The 27577-nt window shown below is 36.1% G+C and overlaps 1 protein-coding gene across 2 annotated transcripts in view; it reads left to right on the top strand.

Annotated features, from left to right (window-relative positions):
• PLD1 (phospholipase D1) overlaps positions 1-27577 on the top strand; it is a 116285-nt gene that overhangs the window by 73031 nt on the left and 15677 nt on the right. For both annotated transcript variants that reach the window (XM_045539663.1, XM_045539664.1), the window contains 3 exons: positions 9743-9856; positions 11997-12046; positions 24477-24611. In XM_045539663.1, the coding sequence (XP_045395619.1) occupies positions 9743-9856; positions 11997-12046; positions 24477-24611 (299 nt within the window). The remainder of the gene's footprint in view (positions 1-9742; positions 9857-11996; positions 12047-24476; positions 24612-27577) is intronic.

Below are 27577 nucleotides of genomic sequence, written 5' to 3'. Positions count from 1 at the left end.
GTTTGTCATATATGGCTTTTATAATTTTGAGGTATGTTCCTTCTGTGCCTAGTTTGTTAAGGGTTTTAATCATGAAAGCATGCTGGATTTTATCAAATGCTTTTCGGCAGTAATTGAGATGATCATGTGGTCTTTGTTTTTGCTTCTGTTTATATGGTGAATCATGTTTATTGATTTGCATATGTTGAACAATCCCTGCATCCTTGAGAGGAAACCCACTTGATCATGGTGAATTCTCTCTTTGATGTGCTGTTGAATTTGGTTTGCCAGTATTTTCATGAGGATTTTTGTATCTATGTTCATAAGGGATTTGGGTCTATAGTTTTTGTTGTTGTGTCCTTTCCTGGCTTTGATATCAAGGTGATTCTGGCGTCACAGAATGAGTTAAAGGGGATTTCCTTCTTCTTGATGTTATGGAATAATTCTGTAGGATAGGTGGCAGTTCTTTGTAGGTCTGGTAGAATTCAACTGTGAATTCATCTGGTCTGGGCCTTTTTTTGTTGGGATTTTTTTTTTAATTACTGTTTCAATCTTGCTTCTCATTATTGCTTTGTTCAGGATTTTTATTTCTTTCTGACTTCATATCTTTTTTAAGGAAATCACCATAGGATCTATTTCTGAGATGACTTAAAAACAGTCTTGTTTACAGCTAAACATACATGTACACAGAGAGATTTCTCAAATCCTTGCCAGTCTCCCAATTCTATGGGGTAATTTATGTCTAATTTACAAAATTTTGTCTGATTTACAAACTTACATTATCTTCCTGTCAAATCCTCCATTTTCATTTATGTAGTTGTATCTACTTTATAAAGCACATTTGGCAAAAGAGAAAAATAATTTTTTATGAAATTTAAGTAAGTTACAGAAATATATTAAGTTGACAAATGAGCTCTTTGGGCTGAGCAGTGAATCATGAGCTTTGGAGCTGGGATCAGTTCATACATGGAATAGGATGAATCTCAACTTCACCTATCCCAGTTATTAGTTCCCTATAGTGCATGGCTTAATAAGTACCTATGAGATTTGTTTTTAATGTGTTTGGGAGCCTGAAAGATATTTTTCTTTACCATATTAATATTAAAATAAGGAATATATAAATATATTTTTAATTAAAACATTTCAATTTATAGCACAAATTTAATTCTGAAACAGTTGATTTGAATATCATACTTCTTTTTAACCTTACTTACATTTACAGTGAGTAGCATATTTCCAGATGGTGAATATCCTGGAAATGCTATAACAATTTAAAAATCTGGACTTCTTCTAAAAATCATACAATCATAGCATTTTCTGGCTGAAAGGAACTTCAAGATATTTTCTGATTGAACATTCCCCGGTGAGCCTATGAACTGCTTCTGAAAGGAGAAAGGATCTGTGATAAAAGAGTATGGTGAGGTAGCACCTGTGGAAGATTGCATCTCATGCTTGGAGGTTCACAAGGCACATTAAAGACTCTGGCAATTTCAAGCTTACTTTGTAGAAAATGGGTAATGAGGCCACCACATTTCAAATTAACTGTGTGTCATTTAGCTCTGCTCTCTCAATAGTTTCACTTTTTTTGACAGTCACATTTCAAAGTGGTACATACATCACATGTTCAGACTTTTATTGGATACGCACATCCTGAAAACATATTTTATGTTTTCCCCTTCTTTGCATGTACTCATCTCCTATGTTAATTGCAGCTATAAAATATATCTTCACTTAATTTCAAATCTGTGAGCTTGTGTTCCCAGGCAAGATAAAAGGCTGAGTTAAAAAGCTCATTTTGTGGTTGCCTGTAGGGGGCACTTCCTTTTCACTAATTTGGGGTCATATGTCATACCCAAGCTAACCCATATCTTCCTTCATAGATTTCTCTGCTCTCTCCCTTCTGAGACTCAGAACTTCCCTGCCAAAGTCACATTCTTAGCAACAAGTATAATTTGGCTGTTGGAGAAAAAAGAATAGAACACAGCACAAAGCAGATGGAGGGAAATTACAGCAGTCGGCAGGACAGACCAAAGAACATGGGCTCTCTTCCAGGCCCCACCCCACCCCTGGAGGGATCTGAGTCTACACGGCCAACTCCCTCAACTGGGCTGTCTTTATTTTTCCACCAGCACTGGAGTCCGGCCTCACACCAATTCCCCTGAGCAATTTTTCTGTTGCCTTTACTTTCTCCTCTAGTTCCTTCTCAGAAGCTATAATTCCTTACAGAAACAGGCTTTTACAAGTCCTCCGTTTTCTGATCCATGACCTAGAGCCTCAGACAGATGTTCATCCTGTTCTGAACTCAACAGCAGCCAAGGGAATCACTGCAGAAAACAAAATCTCTGCTCTAACGAGTAAAACTGTCTCAGAGTTGAGACCAGCTCCTAACCCACTTGAAACTTATCTTTGACAATGTGAACATAATAGATCAGGGAGGAAAAAACCACAATCCGTAGTCTAAAACTGACTGTTTTATACCATGTTTGAATAAGCTGAAAGATAAAATAGGACCAACAGATTCAGGTAGAAAATTTAAAAAACTGTTTGCCATGAATGAATGGTTTCTGAAGATGATCTCAGGTCTTTGCTTATGGAAACTGGACATGCATCATTTTTCTGCCTTGGTAGAAAGTCAGAAAGTGAGAAAGTACATTTTTTTACGCACTATTGTCACCAAAAAGTTGACACATATAATGAAAATAGGCAGTTGACTTAGTGTCTGTGGGTTTTAATATTAAACTACATTGAAAAATATACTACTAAATTACATTAAAAACAGCACAATTTTGTAAATTGCTCATGCTTCTTATCACTGTAGAAGAGCTACAGTTTGACCATAAGTGGGTGGTACGGGGACTACCCTGCTGGGAAATCTGAAATTGATGTCTGGAGATGTGGGTCTCTGCAGCTTTGTTATCCACAGATATGTGACCTTCTGAGCTCATGAGTTTGCTTTTCTGACACTCTGTTTCATCACTATCAAGGAGAATATAATAACTGCCCTACCTAGCTCATACGGATATATGTGAATGCAGTTTGTAAATTGTAAATCACCTGTCCATATAAGAAATTATTATAGCATTTCCAGGATGTTTATCATCTGGAAATATGCTACTCACTGTAAATGTAAGCAAGGTTTAAAAAGAACTACAATATTCAAATCAACTGTTTCAGAATTAATTTTTGTGCTATAAATGGAAATGTTTTAATTAAAAATATATTTATATGTTCCTTATTTTAAATTACTAGATGGCTACTGCTGGATAAGAAACCTTGCTTTGGTTTCTTACCACTGGCTCTTGTGCATCCTGTGACAGGGACAGGCACATGATAAAAACACTGCTGTCTAGAGATGTCCTGCCAAAAACCTATAGCTGACTCCTCCTAGGAATCAAATTGTAGATCCCCTATTATTGATCTGATAACCATCTCCCCCCAAAATAGAAAATAAAATAAATGATATTCTGAGTTCAGTGTTATTTTGTTTTGTTTTAATTTTTAGCACTATTTACTTTGTTGTTCTTTGAAGATATACAAGCTTTCTAATTGAAATCACTGGTTGTTAATCAAATAAAAATGTTACCAGATAGTTTTTGAGTCTTTCCACATAATAGGTGCTTCACCTGTGTTACTTCATTCAATCTTCATATCAATCTTATGGGGTTGGATGCATAATTACCCCATTCTACAGATAAGGCAGCTGAGACCTAGTGAGGTTAAATAGGTTAGCCAAGTCATATGGCTATTGATGGGTGAAACTGGGGCTCAAACCGTGTCTTTAGGACTTCAACATGTGTTTTTCACCTGTAGGATACAAAGCTTCCCTCGCTCCAAGGGAAGTAGAAATTTTCTAATGCTAAGCCTCCTAGAAATCTATGAATGATATTTTACTTTAAAATTTAGAAAATCAGGTGAATGTTTTTTTTTTTTAAATAATTGCTTAATAGATAAAAATTTCTTAGGTTTCAAGAAAAAAAATCTATGTATCCTATAATCACCATATCCTATAATTTTATACCAAGCTGAAAAGACATGCTGGGCATATTTCAGAAGCGTTGTCTTAAAGAAATTTAAACTTCAGTTATAATAAAAAGAATAAAAAACCTTTTAACTAAGTATGCCAATTACTGGTTTCACATTTTTTCTTACGGGGATAACTTCCAAGCTCTATAAAATTCCTAGAGAAGAGGTTACATTGGGCCACAGATGACAACAGATCATGGCAAGATAACTTTTGATTTAGATCATTTAATTGCTTTTAATCTGTTCCAAAAATTGTATAAATGGTAATCTCAGCGGAGACAGAAATGTAAAGATTAACACAGGGCAGGGGCCAGCAATCATCTTGAGCTTGAGCATGTGTGCTGGCAGAGAGAGGAAGGGAAAGAGAGATTCAGAAAGAAAAATGAGAGTGAAACTGGCTAGGTTTTATATGATCTTATTTGGGGGCCACTAAGGGATATATATCTCTGCTAAAGGTTATCAAGTCCAGGATGAAGTCTGAGTCAAACATGCGGGGCTAACCGTCAGCACTCTCACATTTGAAAGCTAGCTATTTTCAAAAGCTAACCAGTGAAAACATTATATGTATGTTTCTACAGCATATATAATATGTCATAATCTATAAAGTCACACAAATAATAATTTGGTGCTAAATAGAGCCAGCATTTCTAGTGGACTAGCAATATAGATAGGGAAACTGAAGCCCTAAAACATCTGCATTTAAAAGATTTGCCAAACACAAAATAAAAAGGGTTATGTCCCAAACCGCTAAGAAGCTACAGATCCAATTCCAACACAATTGATACCACCACAGGATAAAGTTCTCTTTATATACACACAAAAAACCCCACTAAGCCCTAACCACAATTCTTATTTCTGACAGTATTCACTGCTGCAAAATCTACAATGAGAAGATTTATAGCAGCTCTTGAAGTTTATGGTAATGAAATATGACCCATAAATCTTAAATTCTCAAAAAATAAAGTGTCGTGTAATGAGAGAAGCACGTTGAGCTTCTTTGAGACCGTACAGATCCTGAGGCCCAGTCGTGAGTGGACTGTGCTTCTCCTAACTGCCCTCCATGCTGCGGAGGGACTGAGGGGTGAAGGAGGCAGGGGCTTGCAGGAAAGAAGAACGAGAAGAGGGTTGCAGGGGCACGTCACCACTATGACCCATCTACGTGGTGAATTAGTTCTCTGCTTTTAAACGTACAAGCAGCGTTAAAAATACTAATTTTAAAAAGCCCACACTCTCAGCACCCCAACAAATTCACTCTTTTTATTTTTATATTTCCTTTTTTGACCAAGTATATATTTCTCTTTTCTTTTGAACTGTGACTTATTTTCTTTTCCTGTAACTCACCTGAATTTCTGGCTCAAGTCTCACTTCCACACAATAGGAGGAAATTTAGTTTAGGCACTTCCTGATAAATGTGGCCAAATTCAGTGATTTCTCATTATTTCTTCTTGGTATTCAAGGTCCTTACCTCCCCTCCTTCCACATCCCCATCCTTGGGCTAGATACTAAAGGGCCCTGTATCTTTGGAAAGGGGCTTCCAGATCTTAGTATTGCTTTCCTCAGCCTGTTCAGCCATTTGCTTAATGTAACTTGGGGACGTAAGACCTCCTTTCAGACTTGCCTCTCTGCCATTTCTCCTGTGTTCCTGCCACAAGCATGTGCTGCTGGACTATACCCTCCATGTTTCTCTGGGGTTCACCTGGAGGCAAGGCTCAGACCTTCATGGCTCTCATAGCCTCACATTTGAAGGAGAGTGGGATCTTCCTTATTTTCCCTGGAATTCTGCTTGAGGCCAAAGGACAGAGTCCCTGCACTGAGTCTTGCTCTTATTTCTTTACACTCCTGCCTCAGTTTAGAGAATCTCTCTCTAGTTGTCCGAATCTAAGAAGTTGACATCTTTGTGCCCTGGTTCCTTTGTGAGGGGGCCACCCAAGGAGTAATGCCTGCTTCATATGCCCAAGCACAGCATGGGGGATGTTAACACATTTAAGGGGAAAATGATTTAATATTTCATAGTATCAGCCTGTTACATTTGTATTGTCTTATAATTGTAACTTTGCATTGGGGCCATTTTAACACAGTACCAGAAGTATTTTGCAACTGAGCCATCATAGTGGTCCTTCTCGGTAGTTGTAAAATGCTCATTCCATTGAATGGCTATAATATAATTTAGTTAACCATCCCTCTATTATTGGATATTTGTTTCCAATTTTTAACTATTATACATAGGACTGCATAAGAGTTAGTGAATTTTTTTTTTTTTGAGACAGAGTCTCACTTTGTTGCCCAAAGTTATGATCCTAAAAGCAAGATCGTAAATAATTTTGTGCATTAGGGGCTTAGGTTCCTACCCTAAGCCGACTGCTATCATTTGCACAGCCCCAGTGGGATGAGGACTCAGTGTTTCAGAAGGAGATTAGAATCCCCAGCAGCTGGGACTATTGTCTTCTCTGGGTTGGATCAAGGAGGCAGATCGGACATACTGTCCCATAGAATTTTCTCTTTATTGGCTTACATTCAACCAAAACATTATGGTTTGAAATTCCAGAGCCCTTTTTTCTACAGCAGTAAAAAATCTAAAGAGTTTCTGCTAGTTTGCTGAACACAGTTTAAAATTTTCATCATTCAGGAAATTTATGAACTACTGCATTGCAAAATAGCAGAGTCCTTGATATGGAACTGAAAGTTCTAAAAACAAGAAAATATGAATATTCCTACAAACTAAAATTTGCAAGAATGTTTTATAAGATTTTTATAGGACATTTCTCAACATCCCACATATGAGATCTCCATTTTGTAGTCATTTTCACTTCAAAAAAACACAGAGAGAAATGGAACCATCTCTTACAAACATCAAAAAGATTTGGTGTTCAAGACTAGCAATACCACTTCTAAGATTTTTCCAACAAATGTAAAAGATGACTTATGTGAGTCAGCATAAATATCAAAATAGTTAATTCAAAATAGCAAAAAAATTGGAAACAATTTAAATGCCTATCAATAAAGAACTGGTTTCAATATTAAGGTGCAGACATATGGTAGAATACTATGCCCCTGTTGTTGAAAAATAAGTAAGTCTTTATGTTTTGATGTGGAAGGATTTCCAAGATACCCTGTTAAATGATAAAAATAATGTTCAGAAAAATGTTCATAGTGTCTTAACATTTGTGTAGGAGGAAAGAATATCTATATATGCTTATAAATTCATAGATTATTTCTATAAGAACATCGAAGAAACTGGTAACAGGAGTTGTGCTCAGGGAGGGGAAACAGGGCCTGGGGACAAAGGAGTGAAAGAGAATTTTTTTTACCATATAATCTTCTAATTCTTAAATTTTTTACTATAAGCATATGTTACCCATTAGAAAATAATTTATTTGGCAGTTCCTCAAAATACTAAATGTAAAATAACCATATGACCCAGTGATTCCATTCCTGAGTATATACCCAAAAGAACTGAAAACAGGGAGTCCAGCAGATATAATTCATTGATATTGATAGCATTATTATTACATTATGATAAGTATTATATTATAGTAATAGTAATAATTACTATTATCATGATAGCCAAAAGGTGGAAACAACCCACGTGCACATGAACAGATGAATAAAATGGAAAATTTTGTATTATATATTTTACCACAATAAAAAAATTCAAATAAAATGTAAACTAAAGAAAAAAGTCCTGTGCAGCTTCCCCTCTTCTCCAGCAACATTCTTCCAACGTGACCCCATACTCCCAAAACAAATAGTACCGAATGCATGGTGTGTGCAAGGGTCCTCTATTGGGCACTGCTAAAACAGACAGACTTGTGGACAGATGGCCTGTGTTTCAAAGGAGCTTATCACATAGGCTAGGCAGCAGACAGAGGTAAATCAGAAACAGTGCGGAACAGACGTTCTGGCCGTGAGCTATGAGTGCAGAGGTGGGAGTAAACCAAGTCTGACTGGAAGATCCAGGATGGCTGGACAGAGGAAGTAGCCTTGAAGGTGACCTGAGAGACGTGGGATTCATTCGAGGCTCAGAGAGCTGATGAGCCAAGCTGCACTGGTCTGGAGGTGAACCTCTGCACAAAGGACAGCGATAGTCAGTCTCCTGCTGCTGATGTGTGCGTAGGTGAGGATCGCTCCGTAAGATGACTCTGGAAAGGGAGTTGAGGCCAAATGCTGTCAATTTTTAAGTGTCCGGGCTTTTAAATGCTGGCTATGGGAAAATAGCTTAGCTATTCTTTCTGTTCTTTTCCACTATCTTATTTACCATTTAGAGATGTAAGCCTTTTACCCTTATCAAGCAGCAACCTTTAACAGTTTACATGTTTTTATTGTTTTCTTTCCAACTCAAACTATGTTTGCCATCTAGTGATTAATCCATGTCATTACAACGACCTACTTAAAATTCCTTGTTTCTTAGCACTGCAGCCAAACTCGCAGTCCTCCAAGTTTCCATTCCTTTGGCAGTCGCTTCTGCCCTGAACTTCATTTTCCACATGCTGTTATATGTACATTGACATGCAGAGACATCAGTAATAAAAATCTGATCCCTCAGAGAGTAGTAATAATATTCACATGAAAAAAATTTAGCTGTTTAGCAGAAAATGAGTTTTAAAAACTAAGTGTTAGGAAAAGTTTAAGTAGGTTTAGACTTAAAAATTAGCTAGTTCCGGAGGCTGAGGCAGTAGGATCGCTTAAGCCCAGGAGTTTGAGGTTGCTGTGAGCTAGGCTGACGCCACGGCACTCACTCTAGCCCGGGCAACCAAGTGAGACTCTGTCTCAAAAAAAAAAAAAAAAAAAATTAAGTAGTAGCAACACCTTTGTGTGAGTATACACCACGCAGATACACTGGCAAGATTTGCTAACCACAGTGGATAGCACATTCATTTCCAGGCTTTTTCTTCTTCCTGTGTGTCTTATAAATGGAGACAAAGACTTTAATGTTTCTGACTCCAAATAACCGGTACCTATTAGAACATAATTCTTCAAATTTCTGAATATCCGAATGCAGGTCAAAGTGGAGAGCTGTATTTTCTTCTCCCGTTGTTATATCATTAGGTAGAATTCCTTTTCCTTCAAAGATTGCCATTAATCAATTGGGAGAGTGGACCATGAAATAATGTGTTATATGTGCAAGGGATTTAAAAATAAACATTAGTCCCTCAGAATTCTTAAAGAGCCAAGGGTAATATTTTACAGCTGAAACCTCATAATTATAATACATAATTTTGGAAAATATACCGGATCTAGTATGTCCTTTTGCCTGTGAGATCTAGGCTGTGGGAACTCATTTGCTCAACAATTATTAACTGAATGCACACTATTTGCCAGACTGATTTTGGTACTGTGGATATAACTTGTTACACATGTTGTATATATGTAACTATTATGATACTGTCTTTTTAAAAAACTTTGTTATAATCTCCCTCCCCTTTCCATGAGATCCAAGCAAGGGTTCCTTACACTGAATTTTGCCCTACAAAGGATTATGCTATAGAAAGTTAATGAGTAAAGTTCCTGCTTTACTGTCAAGTTCGGCTTATTGTTCAGGCTATGAATTGATAGCCCAGATAACAGCTTCTGGCCTCCAATCCAACAGCACCCTCCCCCTGCCCCAAGCCCTGAAATGTCATAGAATGTATTATAGGAAGCCATTCACTCAGTCTCTAAAACTGTGTGAACCTCTTGGCTGTCGTTTTAAACTAATGCTTTATCATTTTTTGGTGAATTTCTCTGCATCTGAATGTTTTAGGGAAAGCAAGAAATATCGGGTGTATGTTGTGATACCACTTCTGCCAGGGTTTGAAGGGGACATTTCAACCGGTGGAGGAAATGCTCTACAGGCAATAATGCACTTCAACTACAGGTACCAAAATTCTAAATTGTCTGTTTTGAGCTTTCAATCAGTCATGCACATAAGCGGGTGAAGGGAACGGCAATGTTTCTTCACATCCATTCAGGTGGAGTGTTGAACAATTGAACATCTTTTATTTTACCCCCAAATCTTGTCCTGTTTCCTAGTTGATAAAATTCAAATAAAGCCTAAAATTATAAAATGGTGGGCCTAGTACACATGGCAAATACAAAACATAAAAACTAAAATAGTAGTCTGCCTTTATGTTCATTGTCTATTTATGTATACGTATTTAATATAATGTTGATTTTAAATTATCTTTAAGTGGTTAAATAGTTACTGAGCTTTACATATTCTTTGCAGTAAGTAGAGAAAAGAAAAAAATTAAATGCCTAAAATGGTATGATTTGCATCTGTTTGGTTATGATGGTTTAGACAGCAAGTCCTCCAACAAGGTTGGTAATGATAGCCTCTGTTAGTAAATGAAGCATGAAGAGTCTTTCCTGTCTCCTGGCATTTTCATTCTTTCTTCACTACCACATCTTTGTTAAGATTTTAAAGAAAATCCTGTGCTTGATATTTTAAGAAGCCGAGTTCTCATATTCAATAAAAAAAGGCACACTTGGGTTCCCCTGAGGTTTCAGATGGGGCCAGTGGAGCACTGTGAAGAGGGCTGGGAGGTACCAGCAGGGCAGCGGGGGGAGAGTAGCAGCGTGGAAAGGCACAGAAAGGCACTGGAAAGGGAACAGACGCAAAGAAGTGAGTGGGCAAGGCCTGGGCATGAATCCAGCTCCCAGGTAGAAGCTCTAGGTCCTGAGATGTAAGAGAGCCCAACTCAGTAACACACTCTCAGTAAGTCAGGGCAAAGACTAGAACCTGGATGTTTTCTTTTAATATCTCTTGTTTTTCTGAATGGCCTGTAGTTTCTCACCTTTCTAATCACATCCTTTTGAAAGGTGGGAGAGGAAAAATGAGACCTTACAAAAAAATGCTCTGTGTGCAAAGCAGATAAGGGTTCACGGCCTCGGTCAAATTGGGGGTGGCAGCTTAGATGCCCTCCTGCTTGGGACCCCTTGTCAAAAATACCCCCTGTAGAATCTGTGCACAGTTTGAGTGCACCACTGTGGTGGAATTTTTTATTTTAATCCTCTTGTTTCTCACCAACTTTTCAAGTTTGTATTCGTCTATCTGCCAGGGTTTCAAGTAAAGTTTTTTTTTTGTTTCCTCTAGAATAATTTTGCCTAGTTACAGTATGAGAGAACTTTAAGTGTGCTTTGGTCGAAGATTTGCCCATTTCTAATGTTATCTGATTTATAACATGACAAACAAAGCCTTCTAAGTATTTAAGGCACTGACATGATGTTTAAATGAATTGTATTCACGTCATTTGCCATTCTAATATTAATTTTGGAATATTGTCAATTGTAATTATCTTCTATGACTATTTTCTTGAGTTTGAACCAGCTGAATGAAATACCATGTTTGGCTTTTGTTCAGCAACCAAAACTATAACCTTTTATTATGCAAAAACATCTCTATTTGCTGGCATCATCTTTAATAATATCAGCATTTCCCAGGCATAACTATATTTTTTGTTACTTTTATAGAGCAAGCACATGGAACATAGAATTTTTGGTTTTGTCAGGCTTTATAATTCATTAACTATTATCAAAGTCTTAAGAAACAAAATCATTAGCAGAGTGAGTTCAGGCTGTATTTTTCACTTTTAAGGTGTTTTGCTGACTTTACAGAGACAGCCCATTATAATAGTTTAATTCCTAAATTATTCTGCTAAGTGTTTGCCCTTTTTACCTCTGAAAGCAGTGTGATTCTGAAAGTATTCTTATCTACTGACACATTCTAAATTTATCTTTGCTGTCACCAAATTTTGTAAGAGGGAAAGTTCATTCATAACCTATCTTTTTTTCTAATAGCTTCTCCTTCTGAAATATAACATCAATTTTATAACTTTTCCATTTATCCATCTCAAAACAACTATCTTCTCCCATCAGTAACATTACAAAAGTGATATTCATATAATTTTCTTTTAGCTTTTAAAAATATATGTAACATCTCATAGAAGTACTTGTTCTGTTTTTACTTGTCTCGGGATTAAACCTAGAGAGATAATTATTTCTTTCCATATTTTCAGAACCATGTGCAGAGGAGAAAATTCCATCCTTGGACAGTTAAAAACAGAGCGTAAGTAACTGCTTTTTTTTTCCTCACATGGTTGTTTTTCAGTATGAATGTGAGGTATCCGTAATCATTAATGTTTTCAATGTGATTATAGAATTCTGCTCATAAAAGGTACCCCACAAAATAATCAGCTGAGATAAAGTATTTATTCTCATTAAGTTGCCCAAACTAATGTTCAAATGAATACACCAAGAATTGAGATGTACATATAGGTCGTAAAAAATTAGTGTCTTCATAATTTTTATTTATTTTTTATTGTTTATTTATAACAATTCTGTTGCTTATAACTGAGATTTGGAAAGCATTTAACAGAGACCCTGCATGTGTATTCTCCACTGATCCTGTACCATAATGCTGGAGAGTAGGCAGGACAGGTGTCATCCCTGCTTTAAAGATGAGGAAAGAAATGCCATGTGGTCACAGGTATTTATGTGGCTTCCTATATATGCAGAAATTCCAGAGTTCTTACAACACTTTTTTATATTTAGGGAAGAAAGCCTATCACCCAGTTACTTTGCTGCCACCCACATTTGACTAACCTTTAAGAGTTTTGTACTAGAAGTAGATCGGGAAGAAAAAACAACAGAAATATTTTTCACTTCCATAGTTCTTCATACTTTTCAAATGGAAATTTCTCAGATATCTTCTTAACTGATCCTCCTGCCTAAGTCTTGGCTACAGTATATTGTAACTACAGGGTTACTTCTCTATATCTCCCTGAGTTAACTGAGTTTAGCAAATAGTAGGTGCTCAATAATGGTCTATAATCCTGTGCGGTAGGTACAAACTAACCTGGAGTCAGAACCCAAGTTGAATGACTTCCAGTTCAAATTGGATCCAGATTATGAAAACTTGGACAGCTACACTAAAAAGACTAGATTTTACCTAGAACACAAGAGGAGGCTGGTGGAAGCCTCTGAGCCCCTGGAGTGAACTCATCAAAATGGTGTTTATATGAAGATTCACTTACTCTCCGTAAGCAGGGTGGAGAGAGGCTCATGGCAGGCAAGAGATAATGGTGCATTGGTAATGGAAAAGGAGGATCATGTGTGGATCAGACTGTGAAGGAAGACTCTGAGGGGGTGTGGGAGCAGGAGAGTAAGAGAAGTGTCAGATGATTCTAAGAGTTTCAACCCAAGTGACCAAGAGAATGGAGCTCCTCAAAGAGTTCTGGAGAAGCCAGAAGGAGCCGTCATAATCACATGATGCCATGTGATATGGCCTTCAGGTATAATATAAACCTCAACTGAATTTTTTGAAGAAATATTTTGTTTTATACTGGTAGCCCCCTAAATGGGGTACACTGGATAATGTATTGAAATCTGGGGAGAAAATATTAGACCTTCCAAGTATGTATATTTTTAACTTAAAAAATAAGGAATTCGGTCATCAGCAGGAATGGCAGTGTAAAGATCTCTAAAAATACACCCCTCCATAAAAGCAACAAAAATATTGGCAAAAATTATCAAAATCAACATTTTCAGTTTTCAATTTTCAGTTGATTCTGGAAATTAACCGAAGATTTGTAAGAATCCAAGGAGTTAATTCAAGAAAAGCAACTGAATCTCAGTAAGAACAGCAGGCTTTGTGGCATTTTAACTTGCCATAGATCCACACGCCCTTCTCCTCAACTCCGTAATAGTCTTAAAAACCAAGAACTGCTCACTCATGGTGAAAATCAGACACCCAGCAGCGCCTAGCCATCGGAGAAAGCAGAATAGGCTGGAAGCTCCCATCCCCTGGCAATTCTCAGAGTATTATCATTATTTGACTGGGTCTGGCAATTCTCTTTAAACCACCATTCAAAGAACTAGTATTTATTTCACCTGACTCAGAACTTGCTTAGTATAAATAGCCTTTTACCTGGGCATTTATCAAAAACAATCAACAGCAACAATTATTTAACATCACAGCTGCCTGAGGCGGTGATAACAGTTGAGCAAACAAGAAGCTGACTAAAAAACTTAAAAGGAAAAGCTGGGGAAAGAGAATCATAGGGGCCATTAGAAAGCTCCAACATATTCCTGGGAATGTAAAAGGCTATGGGTGAGCGTAGGGCTGTGTGTATGCCCAGGACTATGCACATGCTCAGGAAAAACTTGAGAAGGCCCCAAGCTCACACCTCTGGCTGACCTTGAGGCATTGTGCAAGCAGAAAGTGAAGCCTAAGGCAGAATTATAAACTGCATGCCTGAGCATTTTTAAGGCAGGCTCCGCTCCCCACACACAGAAACTCAGTAAAAGTGTGAGAGACTCATTTGCTCCAGGCATTGAAGAAATCATATAAAATAGGTCTCTGGCCACAATGGTATGAAATTATAACAAAAGGAAATTTTGGAAATTTACAAATAGCTAAAAATTAAACAACACACTTCTAATCATAGAATCAAAGAAAATACTTCAAAGGACAGTAGAAAATATTTGAGATGGATGAAAATGAAAACATCATATCAAAATTTATGAGAGACAGCTAAAGCAATGCTTAGAGGGAAATTTATAGCTATAAACATTTATATTAAAAAAGAAGAAAGATCTCAAATCAATAACCTAACCTTAAATCTTAAGAAACTAGAAAAAGAAGAGCAAACTAAACCCAAAGCAAGCATAATGAAAGAAATAATGTAGATTGAAGGGGAAAAAAATGAGATAATAGAAAAACAACAGGGAAAATCGGAGGAACCATCACGACCCAAATGAGGTTTTATCCAGGAATGCGTGATTGGTTTAACGTCTGAAAAATCAATCAATGTCATGCACCATGTTAATAGAATAAAGGACAAAAAACATACATGATCATCTCAGTAGCCACAGAAAAAGCATTTGACAAGATCCAAAACCTTTCATGATTAAAAAAAACCTTCAACAAACCAGGGATAGTTTATGAGGTTCTCAACCTCATAAAAGTCATCTACAAATAACCCACAGCTAATACATCTTAATGATGAAAGACTGAAGGTTTTCCCTCCTATGATCAGTGACAAGATGAGAATGTCCACTCTCAACATTGTACTAGAGGTTTTAGCCAGGACAATTGGGCAAGAAAAATAAATTTTTAAAAAATTGGAGGAGGAAAGGGAGGAGTAAAACTATCTCTATTTACAATTGACATGATATTGTACATGGAAAATTCTAAGGAATTCATACACACAATTAGAGATAATAAATCAGTCTAGCAATATTGCAGAATAGAATATTCATATACAAAAATCAGTTCATTTTTATACACTAGCAATGAATAAGCTAAAGATGAAATTAAGAAAACAATTTACAATGGCTTCAGAAAGAATAAAATACTTAGGAATAAATTTCACAAAAGTAGTGTAAAATTTGTATGTGGAAAATTACAAAATATCATTGAAATAAATTAAGGCAAAGTTAAAGAAATGGAAGGATATTCTATGTTAAGGGATTGGAAGACTTAACATTGTTAAGATGGCAATATTTCCCAAATTGATCTATAGATTCAACACAATCCCTATCATAATCTCAACAGCCTTTTTTGCGGAAATTGACAAGATAATCCTAAAATTCATGTGGAATTTCAAGCATTTCCAAAACAATCTTGAATGAGAAGAACAAATTGGAGGACTTACACTCCTGACTTCAAAACTTGCAACAAACCTACAATAACAGATCAGTGGAGTAGCATTGAGAATCCAGAAAGAACCCTTATGACTACGGTCAATTGGATTTCAGCAAAAATGCCATGACAATTCAATGGAGAAAGAAATCTTTCAACAAATGGTTCTGGATAGAACTAGAAATCCACATGGAAAACAAAACTGAACCCCTACCTCATACCATATACAAAAATTAACTCAACATAGATCAAAAGCCTTAATGGAAGAGCTAAAACTATAAATCTCCTAGAATAAAACATAGGAATAAATCATTGTGACCTTGGAGGATTAAGCAGTGGTTTCTTGGTTTTTATATCAAAGGCCCAAGCAAACATATAAAAAATAGATAAATTGGATTTCATCAAACATGAAAGATTTTGTGCTTCAATTAACATAACTAAGAAAGTGAAAAAAAAACACAGAATAGGAGAAAATGTTTGCAAATCATTTATATAATGAGACTAGTATCCAGAATATATAAATAATTCTTACAATTCAATAATAAAAAGAAAAATAACCCAATTAAAAAAATGGACTAAAGATCAAATTAGACATTTTTCCAAAGATACCCAAATGGCCAATAAACACATGAAAAAAACAGTCAACATCACCAGTCATGGGAAAATTCAAATCAAAACCACAATGAGATACAACTTCACACCTTCACATTCACCAGGATGGCTATAATAATAATAATATAAAGTATTGGCAAGGATATGAAAATAGTGGAACCGCATATATCACTGTTGGGAATGCAAAATGGTACAGCTTCTTTGGAAAAACAGTTTGGTAGTTCCTCAAAAGTTAAACAAAGCTATCCTGTAACTCAGCAATTCTACTCTTTGGTGTATACTCAGGAGTATTAAAAAACATATGCCCACACAAAAACTTGTACATGAATGTTCATAGCAGCATTATTCAGAACAGCCAAAAAATAGAAACAACCCAGTGTTATTAACTGATGAATATATAAACAAAATGTGGCATATCCATACAGTGGAGTATTATTTAGCTATAAAAAGGAATGTACTGATACATGCCACAACATGCATGAACCTTGAAAACATTACATTAAGTTAAAGAAACCAGGCACAAAAGGCCATATATTGTCTGATTCCATTTTTATGAAATGCCTTTAGTAGGAAAATTTGTAGAGCTAGTAAGGATTAGTGGTTGCTAGGGTCTGGAGGAGTGGAATGGGGAGTGACGGTTGAGTATGGGATTTCTTTGGGGGTGATAAAATGTTTTAAAATTAGGTAGTGGTGACGGTTATACAGCTTTATGAATATAACATTTTTAAAAACCTATTGAATTGTAAAGGAAAGAATTTTATGCTAAAATTTAAAAATTTTAAGAATTTTTAAATTATTTGGAAGTTTTAAAAATAATGACAAACTTTTAGTACATGTATATAATTTTAATATATATATATATATATATACACACATGCACATACACATTGATGTTGTGTGTTCAGTAATTTTCTACTGATGGTCTGCTCAATCTATAAAACTTCAGAAAACCACTTTAAACATAAGACATGTACATCACCAATAACAAATGCTTCCAAAAGCTGTATCTAATTTTATCCAGGACAGAGGAGATTACCATATTATTCTCTCTATCTATATTTTCTAATGGGTTAAAATGAAGATGACAGTGAATGAGTATGTCTATAAAAGACATATCGATAAAACAAAATTGGGGAAGTCATTCAGTGCTGGCAGTGCCTTGTAAAAATGTAAAGGTGAGGTTATAGGAGAAGAAAAAGTCAAAACAAGCTTATTATTTAGTTTCTTAACAGTAAAAAAGTCCTGAGCTTGATACAAAGCATTTCCTTTGGCTCTGGACTCTGTTCCAAGCCTTTGCCTATTCAGGGGAAAAAAAGTAGATTTTAATGCAAGAAGTAATTTCAGTGTTAAGCCCATTTATGAAAAGATTTCCAAGTACCCTGGGAACAAGTCAAAATAAGGCATCTCAGTGGGGAAAATGTTCACATTCTAAACATGGAGAGAACAGATTAATTACATAATGCCCTTTCCTGAAGTACAAGGTTGTATTGTTTTGTTTTTGTATAAGTAGTGGGTTTTAAATACATCAACTAACTAATCTCTAATTGGATAGAAAAATATAGTTCTCTACTGTTTTAATTATTTAGAATAACAAAACTGCTGCAATGAATATGTTAAAATTCCTGAAAAGAAAAATAGCAGCTATTAATGTATAATTATCTGATACTCCAGTCGTCAGAGATTTAATGTTTAAAGCATTTCTTTATCGTTTTTACAATTTTTGTGAATTATAGCATTTTAGCAACCAATTTAGTATAATTTAAGATAAGGGCCACAGGCCTTTAATCAGGATTAGGAATGTACATACACAAAGTGTTACAAGTTTTCAAGTAACAACTGTAAAAATCTTGATGTCCTTCTACAAAATCTCGTTATCAACATTGAGTCTATTGTACTGAATTTCTCTTCTTCTGAGGTACACGTACACCAGTGCTCACAACAGATATGTCCTGGGACCTGTGTAAATCTCCTGATTCTCAAAATACCTCCATGACATATAATTGGAACTCTCTCTGCTACTTGCCCATCTATTGTTTTATATTTTTTTTTATTTCAGGAAATTATGGGGGTACAAACATTTTGGTTACATGTTATGACTTTGCCACATCCCAATCATGATTTGAGACGTGCCCTTTCCCCCACTACAATGGTCACTGCGTCCATTCATTGTGAGTTTACCCACCCCCGACCCCCTACCCCTAAAGAATATTACTACTGTGTGAGCCCCTTAGTGTTGATCAGTCATTGCCAATTTGATGGTGAGTACATGTGGTGCCTATTCTTGCATTCTTGTGATACCTCACTTCAGAGGATGAGCTCAAGCTCTATCCAGGAGAATATAAGAGGTGCTAGATCACCATCGTTTCTTATGATAGAGTAGTATTCCATTGTATACATATACCATATTTTATTAACTCACTCACGGACTGATGGGCACTAGGGTTGTTTCCACATCTTTGCAATTGTGAATTGTGCTGCCATAAACATTCGAGTGCAGATGTCTTTGTTATACAATGACTTTTGTTCCTTCAGGTAGATGCCCAATAGTGCTATTGCTGGATCAAATGGTAGTTCTATTTATAGGTCTTTGAGGTATCTCCAAATTCTTTTCCACAGAGGTTGCACTAATTTGCAGTCCCACAAGCAGTGTTAAGAGTGTTCCTATCTCTCCATATCCTCGCCAGCATTTGTTGCTTTGGGATTTTTTTTTATTTCAGCATATTATTGGGGTACAAAAGTTTAGGTTATGTATATTGCCCATGCCCCCCCACCCCCACCCCCGAGTCAGAGCTTCAAGTGTGTCCATTCCTGCTTTGGGATTTTTTGATACAGGCCAATTTACCGGAGTTAGGTGATATCTCATTGTGGTTTTGATTTGCATTTCCCTGATGATTAGAGATGTTGAGCATTTTTTTATATGTTTTCTGGCCATTATTCTGTCTTCTTTTGAAAAGTTTCTGTTCATGTCCTTCGCCCATTTATTGATGGGGTTGTTTGATTTTTGCTTGTTGATTTTTTTGAGTTCTAGATAGATTCTTGTTATCAGCCCTTTATCATATGTGTAGAGAGCAAATATTTTCTCCCATTCTGTAGGTCGTCTCTTCGCTTAATGATAGTTTCCTTGGCTGTACAGAAGTTTTTTAACTTGATGAGTTCCCATTTATTTATTGTTTTATATTAATGCTTGTATACACTCCTGGCTTTCCCACATTTTCTTTAAAAAGCACTTGTTTCCCCAGAATATCCTCAACATAAATTAACATCACCAACTTTGCACCAATTACATGTTGAGCTAGTTTTCTTCACAGAATAAAGTACTGGCCAAAATATAATATTTTCTTAATTTGCTTTTTCTTCTTTCCATGTAAAGCACGTGGTGGATTTTTTCATGTCATAAATGGGTACCCGCATTGCATTTGACAGACCACACTTGTGAATTCATCTGAAATGTTCACTTTCTGGCTAGGAACCATTATCATCTTTCTTTCACATCTGTTGCTGGTACTAACTGTTAGTTTTCTTCCCAAGGCCATTTTTCACAAAGACATAAAGATTGTATCACTTCATAAGAGTTACTGCATAGCCAAGGATGAGTGGGAAGTAGGTATGGACAGAGCGGCCCTCTGACTAACACACCTCAATTTGACATATCCAAATTAAAGTATATTCTACAGAGTAACTGAATAGATTTAGGTTATGCATTTTGGGCAGGAATATCAAAAAACTGATGTTGTGTTCGTCTTAGTATATCCTATCAGGAGGAATATGATGTTGGTTTGTTAATATTACTGGTTATATTAACTTGGATCCACTTGGCAAAGGTGATGTCTGCTGGAGTTCCTCACTGTAAAGCTTCTATTTTCCCTTTGTAATTAATAAGTATTTTGTTGGAAAACACTTTGAGTCTATATAAATATCCTGCTTCTTATCAAGGGGGATGAGGTGTATATTTAGGATAAATTTGTAGAATGGGATTGCTGAGTTAAGAGGTGAACACATAGGGAGCTTTGTTAGATTTTGCCAAATTACCCTCTAAAAAATTTATATTAATTTACATTTTCATCACCAATGTATGAGAGAGCCTACTTCAACCCAATCTCACTAACAGAGTATATGTTGTCCTACTGTTTATATTTACTATTTTGCCAGTCTCATAGGTAAGAAGTCATTTCTCAGTGTAGTTTTAATTTGCATTTTATTATTATAAGGATGAATATCTTTTCAAATGTATCTTTTGTGTGTGTGAATTGTCTGTTTATGTCTTTTGCCCATTTTTCTATCAAGCTATTTATCTCTTCTTCCCTTCAATTATTGAGTTCTTTATATGTTAGGACTCTTATTACCTTTTTATCTGTGATATATACCACAAATACTTTCACCTAGTTTGTCTTTTGCCTTTTGCTTTTGTTTACAGTGTTTTGTGTCATGCAAACATATTGTTTTTGTTTTAATCTAGCCAATATTATCAATCTTTTCTATTATTGCTTCTGGATAGCTACAAAGTCTTCCCTACATTTGGAGTATACAGAAATTCACCTTATTTCCTTCCAACACTTGTCTGTTGTCATAAGCATTGATTTCTATCTCTGATCCATTTGGAGTTTATTCTTGGTAAAGTTCTTGGAGTTTTGTCTTTGTCAAGTGTTGATGCAATTGTACTAGCATTTTTTATTTAAAAGTCCTTGTCCTAGCCATTTCAGATGCTGTCTTTATTATATACAAAATTTCTATATGTACTTGAGTCTCTTTTGGGACTTTCCATTCCATTCTCTGGCTTACCTATCTATGTATGTGCCATATCTGCAATGCTTTAATTTTACAGACTTTATAATGTGTACTAATATCTGATAGGGCTAATGCCCCCTCATAACTTTTCTTTTCCATTTTTTCCTAGTTATTCTTGCTTATTTATTTTTCCATATGAACTATAATATCACTATGGAGTATAACTCTATAAAACCTTGTTGGTATTTTTACTGAGATCACATTAAATTTATAAATTAACCTGGGAAGAGTTGACATCTTTTTAATGTTGAATTGTTCTATCCCAGAACAAGAGATTTCTTTCCATTTGTTCAAGTCTATTCTTGTATCTTGATAGTGTTTTAAATGTTTCTTTATAAAAGTTTTGCACATATACTATTTTTTTTTTTTTTTTTTGAGACAGAGTCTCACTCTGTTGCCCGGGCTAGAGTGAGTGCCGTGGCATGAGCCTAGCTCACAGCAACCTCAAACTCCTGGACTCAAGCGATCCTTCTGCCTCAGCCTCCTGAGTAGCTGGGACTACAGGCATGTGCCACCATGCCCGGCTAATTTTTTTCTATATATATTTTTAGCTGTCCATATAATTTCTTTCTATTTTTAGTAGAGACGGGGTCTCGCTCATGCTCAGGCTGGTCTCGAACTCCTGAGCTCAAACAATCCGCCCGCCTCGGCCTCCCAGAGGGCTAGGATTACAGGCGTGAGCCACCGCGCCCGGCCACATATACTATTAAGTTTAAGCATTTTATCTTCTTAGTTGCCATTGTAATGGGGCTTTGTCTGTTCTTATATTCTCTAAGTGGTTATTGTTTGTGTGTTTTAAGGCTATTGATTTCTATATGTTAATTTATATCCTGTTACTGTACTTAATTCTTTTATTATTTGATATAATTTTATCATTGATTCTCCAGGTATGCTATCACAGTATTTGTAAATGGAGGTGGTTTCACTTACATAATTTCTCTTGTCTAACTGTATTGCCTGATACCTCCAAGGCAATATTAAGTAGTATTGAAGATATTATATACATGCACACACATATACATATATCACACACATATATAATACGTGTATTATATATTTTAAGCATGTATTCATCATTTCCTAGTTTCTTCATTGCTTTTATCAGGAATGAATACTGAATTGTGTCAAAAGTTCTTTAGCGTCTGTTGAGATAATCATATGATTTTTCTCCTTAGATTGGTCAATATGATGTCTTATAATAGATTTCCTCATATTGAGCAGACTTGCACCTGGAATGCATCTCACTTGATCATGACATATTATTTTTATTAATGTATATTACTAATCTTAAATCTACAAATACCAAAGGTCTTTGGCAGTGTCATTCAAAAACAATATCCCTTAGGGCACTTATCAAATTGATTTCTGCTAAGTCAGAATTCTGGGAAGGGTCGCAGGAATCTGCCTTTAACAAGTCCCATAGAGGTGGTCTTTATGCACACTGAGAACCACTGGTCTACTCTATTCAGTGTGAATTTTTAATGGGAAATTACTGCAGAACCTGTTTACTTTAGTACTGGGTTTGCTCCATGATTCCTTTAAAAAGCTGCTTTGTGTCTTAAAATTACAGATTCTAGATCAAGAACCAGCTGTAGGAAAGTAGATGATATGAAGAAATTAAAACCTAAAAAAAGTATCTGCTACTTTATTTATCCATTGATCCATTCACTCATTTATTCAACTTTTTTTAGCACTATGCAAGGATGAGGATACCAAGATGTGTAAGACATAGTTCCTGTACAACAGTAGGAGAAATCAAGAATTACATAAATATTTGTAAAATATTAGGCATTATATTAGAAATATTTTCCAGGAATTTTGTGCGCTTGCAGGATTTAATAGAGGAAATGGATCAGAAAAGATTTTTAAAAGGAGGTACTGCTTTAGATGAAGCATCTTTCCAATATAACATTAACAAATGGGGGCCGGGCGCGGTGGCTCACGCCTGTAATCCTACCACTCTGGGAGGCTGAGGCGGGTGGATTGCTCGAGGTCAAGAGTTCGAGACTAGCCTCAGCAAGAGGGAGACCCCGTCTCTACTAAAAATAGAAAGAAATTATCTGGCCAACTAAAAAATCTATATAGAAAAAATCAGCCTGGCATGGTGGCGCATGCCTGTAGTCCCAGCTACTCGGGAGGCTGAGGCAGAAGGATCGCTTAAGCCCAGGAGTTTGAGGTTGCTGTGAGCTAGGCTGACGCCACGGCACTCACTCTAGCCCAGGCAACACAGCGAGACTCTCTCTTAAAAAAAAAAAAAAATGGGGGAAGAAATGTATTGCAAAAATCTCATTTACATGAAACATTTTAGAAATGCATCTCTTACACATGATGTGTCAGTACACCAGCATATCAACTCTTGTTAAACAGAACTATATAAGATCACTCACCTATATAAGGGAAGAGTTTAAAAGGAGGAATCTCTGTATATAACCTGTGAATGAATTTCTTTCCAAGATATCCAAATTTAATAGAAACATTGAATAACATCAATAGCAAAATAGAAAACATCAGTAATAAATGGAAACTTCAGCAAATGGAACATGAAATACCATTGCTTTTATTAGTATGCTTCAAATTCTCTTAAAGAAAAAAAAAGATATATACTCTCTCTCCATTAGAATTTGTGATGGTTTGGTTCCACTCCATTTATTCCTAGTATCAGACTTTGCTTGTCTGGGACAACTGCTGTGTGGGCATGGGACCGTAAAATCCTGTGACTAACACTCACTCCAGGGTAATGATTTTGGATTGGCTTGGTATGGAATACTTTTCTTCTCATCATACAAGTGCCCCTTACATGATGAGATGAGAGGGCAATATTTGAAAGTACAAACCTGGTACTGCATGCTCTGAATAAAATTCTCCTAAGTCAAATGTAGTAAGGATTCTTTCATTCCCTAATTTTAATAATCTAGAAGGAAGAGGGGTTTTTAATTGCCAACATTTTTATTTACTCAAAGTCGGTACAATTTACTGCTGCTTAGGACTGAATGTGCTACAAATTGTGCATGCATCAGGTGGCTCTGGCACACACCTTGCATCTGAATTAAACTTGAGCAGGTGTCAACTAAGATAGAAGCAAGTGTCATGCTGAAGTCTTGGTTTATCCATTCCGGCTCAGCTTTAACCATCACTCCACAGTTACCCACCAAATCATTAAAATAAAATGTTCATATTTGAATACCTTTTGGGATTTCCTTGGCAAAGAGAAGACAGAAAGCACTTTAATATGATTTTTTTTAAAATGTATAGCCATCCAGATTAACAATATAAAATTTGGATAGCAAAAATATATCCTGGGTGAATTCTGAAATAGAAAAAAACATATACATAATATACAATTTATTCTGGATAGCCTGTTTAAGTAGTATATTTGTTTTGAACAAACAATGAAATTTAATGTGCCTTTATTGAGGTTGGCCATATTAATTTTAGTAATTTCTTTATTAATTTACAGTTGGTAATCAGTGGATAAATTACATATCATTCTGTGGTCTCAGAACACATGCAGAACTTGAAGGAAACCTTGTCACTGAACTTATCTACGTCCACAGCAAGTTGTTAATTGCTGATGACAACACAGTTATTATTGGTAAGTATAGTATATAGTCCATAATTGTATTCCTTGCCAGCTGACTCACCCCATGCAAAAATCTGTGCTGCCATTCCTCCCAAGCTTCCTTTGCAGCTGAGAGAGACAATAACACAGTATCTAAACCCCTTCTAAAGCAATCATTTCTCTTACTTCATTTCTATCCTGTTATTACCTATGAAGAAGCAGAGGGACAGAGCAATTAAATGGACTCTGCACATCACAGGATCTACAGGCAGTGAGTTAACCCAGCACTCCAATGATTTGCTTGATCTCAGCAATTCTTTCTTGTGCCTTTATTTTTATTTTGAATCCAAGCAGCTAGGTTTCAGGGATTGGGGAGGGGATAGCAACGGGAAGGGAAAGTGTGTCATAAGCAAGTACCTTGTAATTTGTATGTATTCATACCATGTCCACCTAACCACCTAACCATTACCACAAACCTGAAGTTGTGCAGAAGTCAAATCAGAAGGATATTAACATATACTGCCTCTGTGCTGACCATTATTTTTCCTAACATCTGTGTTTTGGTTGTCATTAATCAGGATGTAGAGCAGTCCAGCTTTGTTGATACGTGTGTGGTTGAGAGAATCGTGTATTAATGATAAAATGCAGCTCTGTACAAGGTCTGCAGTTTTTTTCTTGTTAAGGGTTACAGTAGATTTCTCCAAAGCCTCTCCCCACTGACAGATTCAGGAGAGAGTTACTGGTTTTACATTCTACCCAGATTAGATTAACTTGGCCGACAAGGTGGATGTTCAGCTTCATTCTCTTATACACATGGAAAGCTTCATATTTCCATCATTGAATCATTTTGCATTCCAATATTATGTAAAATGAACATTAGAAGGCCAAGATGAAAAACAGAGTATTAATAACCAGCCAGATATATGAGGTAACCAGGGTGGGGGCATATTACCCAGAGATAGGATGTGTCCCACTGTTGGGAATTCTGCTCATCTGTTTTAAATAAAATGTAGTTTCTCTGCTATCTTAAGATACTTTTGTATTCTTTAAGAAACTAAATGTTATGGAGTATTTTGAATTTTTTGGCAATAAATATGATCTCTATCGTCCACTGAGAAAAGAAAAAAAATCTCATATCTGGGAGTGATGAGATTGCCTTATCTGGAATGTGATTTTAAAAAAAAGGAAAAGTAATTCTGAAGCCAGAAGATGTATAGACCACAGTATGGTGAAAGAGAAAAGCACACCCCCCCCCCCACACACACACATATTCTTTTAATACTTGAATAGGGCATTTAAGAAAACTATCTTGTTCTTTGATCTTTTTCTCTATAGGGATTGAAGCTCTTTAGGGCTTCAGTGTACAAGGTATCTCTTATTTCCCCAGGCTTCTCTGGCCTTGCTGTTCAAAAGCCAACCTCAGAATATTTTTATGTTAAATTTGGCAATGACAGTAGGAAAGAAAAAATATTGATGCTTGCTGAAATGGAAAAATAAACAAACAAAGCCAAGTAAAATTCAGTTGGTCTCTTCAACAAGATTTCAGAACTCAAAGTCAAAATTGACAGATGTAAATATTTGCCTTTGAAAGGTCATTTTGACTTTCAGCCTGCTTTACATAAAGTATAAATGCAAAGTAGTTTTCAGCAACAGAGCTAACAGTTAAATAGGTTAGTTCAGCTTTTTAATTGACTTATTTTCTAGAAAGAACTCTGAACCCTCAAAGGCTAGTTTATTTAGGCTAGCAATAATTGATCAATTGGACACACTATTCATATCCACTCTCTTGAAACTGGAGAGGTGGCCCTGGGAGTGTGAAGAGGTCTTACTTGCTAGTACTAAGAGGCTATATTTCTCTTTTCTTTTTTGTTCCCTTCTCCAAGGGCAATGTGCCTTAAAGAATAGATTTCTCCCAAGGAAAAATACAAAGATTCTTTTGTTCTTTTTATCTCTGTGGAAACTCTAAAAGTAAGCAGGTTTAGTGTCGCTTCCCTGACACATCCACCTTGTTTAAGTTCATAACACAGAGAACAAAGCTTAACATTCTCAGAGAGGAGTTTGAGTAGTTAGGCAGAGAATATTTTTACAGGTGTTAAAGGAGGTTAACGTAACCTGTGACTAATTTTTCTAACATGGCAAACTTATGCCCAAATTATTCAGTAATTGACATGAGAAAAATGACTAATTGTTCATCCTCATGTTTTTCCTCATGAGGAAATATTTGTTTTCTGACACTGAAGATCTCTTTTGTGGATGGATAGCTTTAATTACCTGTTGCCCTGGTTAATCTGGCTGGTCATGAAATCTGTGACCAAATTCAGTTTTTTAACTCATCTTAATTTTAGCACTTAACCAAACTAACATTTATTTGCTGTCCTAGACAAAGAAAAACTATACTTTAAAAAAAATTATAGTCTATCCTGTTGACTAAGTGAAACAGTTGTTTTCAGTGTTCACTAATCCACAGCAAAGCACAGCAGGGGGATGCAAAACATGAATAAAACAGTGCCACTGCCCTCCCAGAGCCCGTGGGCTGCAGTAGCGGCAGCTACTCCTTCCACCTGACCCCAGAAACATTGGGATGGATATTGTGAAACCTGAGCAAGAAGGTCCCCAGGCAATCAGTGAGGGTGTGTGGATGGGGAAACCACGTAGAGGTCATGAATAGCAGTATTTAAAGGGCAGGCTTGAGTGTGGCATGTGAAGGTCTATAGTTGAAAGGCTGCCCCAGTAAAGAGGGATTGTGTTTATTCTAAAAAGCTCTGGTCCTGTGGGTCTCAACTCCGGCTCCTGGGGAGCTTTACAGGTATATGTATATCATTTAGTGGGAAGTTTCTTCATGTCTGCAAACTTACTTTTAATTGGATCAAAACAAAAAGATAAAGTAATGATAGATACAGAAACAGAGCAGTATACCAATGCCTACTTCCAGAAATTCCAGAAATCCTGATCTAATTGGTCTGGTTTTGGACCTGGACACTGGGTGATTTTTGTTTTTG

The sequence above is a fragment of the Lemur catta genome, chromosome 1 (assembly GCF_020740605.2).
Source record: "Lemur catta isolate mLemCat1 chromosome 1, mLemCat1.pri, whole genome shotgun sequence".
In the NCBI taxonomy this organism is placed as follows: Eukaryota; Metazoa; Chordata; class Mammalia; order Primates; family Lemuridae; genus Lemur; species Lemur catta.
Note: the sequence above shows the minus strand (reverse complement) of the source record. Positions and strands in the feature narration are given on the sequence as shown.